Raw genomic sequence first — 893 nt, 5'->3', positions numbered from 1 at the left:
ATATATATATATATATATATAATAAAAGGGTAAAAGTAATCAGTTAATTAATCAATCAATAAGTAAGTAAATATGACTTTAATTTAATCTCGAAACACGTATGTAGCTACTCTGGGTTGTGTGGAATCATTATTTTTTTTCCTTTTGCCTACGTAAAAAAAAATGTGTTACTGTCTCAGAGTTCTTTATGGTAGCAGAAAAGGCATTTGGCTCCTATTTCTAATTCAGTGCGTGGCGAAGCAATTAGCTGACCCCTGATCATAATTATGTATATAATTATAGAGTATGTATAAATATATTTGCATAAATGCATATCTTTCCTGGCAGGCTATGAATGGCTATTTTGTCCACTTCTTTGCACCGGCTGAACTGGGAACAATCCCCAAGGACATTCTTTTTATATTGGACACAAGCAGCTCGATGAAGGGACGTAAAATGGATCAAGTGAAGCGTGCAATGAAATTTATCATGCATGACTTAGTAGAAGGTGATCGCTTCAACATCATGGATTTTAACGTGAGAACACTTTTATGGAAACCTTCTCTGCAACCTTGGAATAAAAAAACTATCAGAGGTTCTTTGGCGTGGGTTATTCAGAGAGTGGCAGATGGAGGTAAGTTCTGCTCCAGTCCTGCACTGTAATAGTGAATACACATCACTAGGATTAATGAAGGATAACATATCTTGCACCTCGCATGTTTTTTTGTTTTTGTTTTTGCATCTATTTCTTCCTAAAATCGCAAACAGTCTTTTACTGTCTATGTTGATTCATAATAAGGAGGAATCAAAAGGATGTTGCGTTGATTTTTAGAAATACATACATTCATATATCTCTCTCTGGCTTTCTCTCTCTCTCTCTCTCTCTCTCTCTCTCTCTCTCTCTCTCTCTCTCT

General features: G+C 35.5%; 1 protein-coding gene across 1 annotated transcript in view; it reads left to right on the top strand.

Moving 5' to 3' along the window:
• Positions 1–893, top strand: part of LOC106882530 (inter-alpha-trypsin inhibitor heavy chain H3) — a 53193-nt gene that overhangs the window by 19200 nt on the left and 33100 nt on the right. The window contains exon 6 of the mRNA XM_052973456.1: positions 328–613. Within this exon, the coding sequence (XP_052829416.1) occupies positions 328–613 (286 nt within the window). The remainder of the gene's footprint in view (positions 1–327; positions 614–893) is intronic.

The sequence above is a fragment of the Octopus bimaculoides genome, chromosome 15, assembly GCF_001194135.2.
Source record: "Octopus bimaculoides isolate UCB-OBI-ISO-001 chromosome 15, ASM119413v2, whole genome shotgun sequence".
Classification (NCBI taxonomy): Eukaryota; Metazoa; Mollusca; class Cephalopoda; order Octopoda; family Octopodidae; genus Octopus; species Octopus bimaculoides.
Note: the sequence above shows the minus strand (reverse complement) of the source record. Positions and strands in the feature narration are given on the sequence as shown.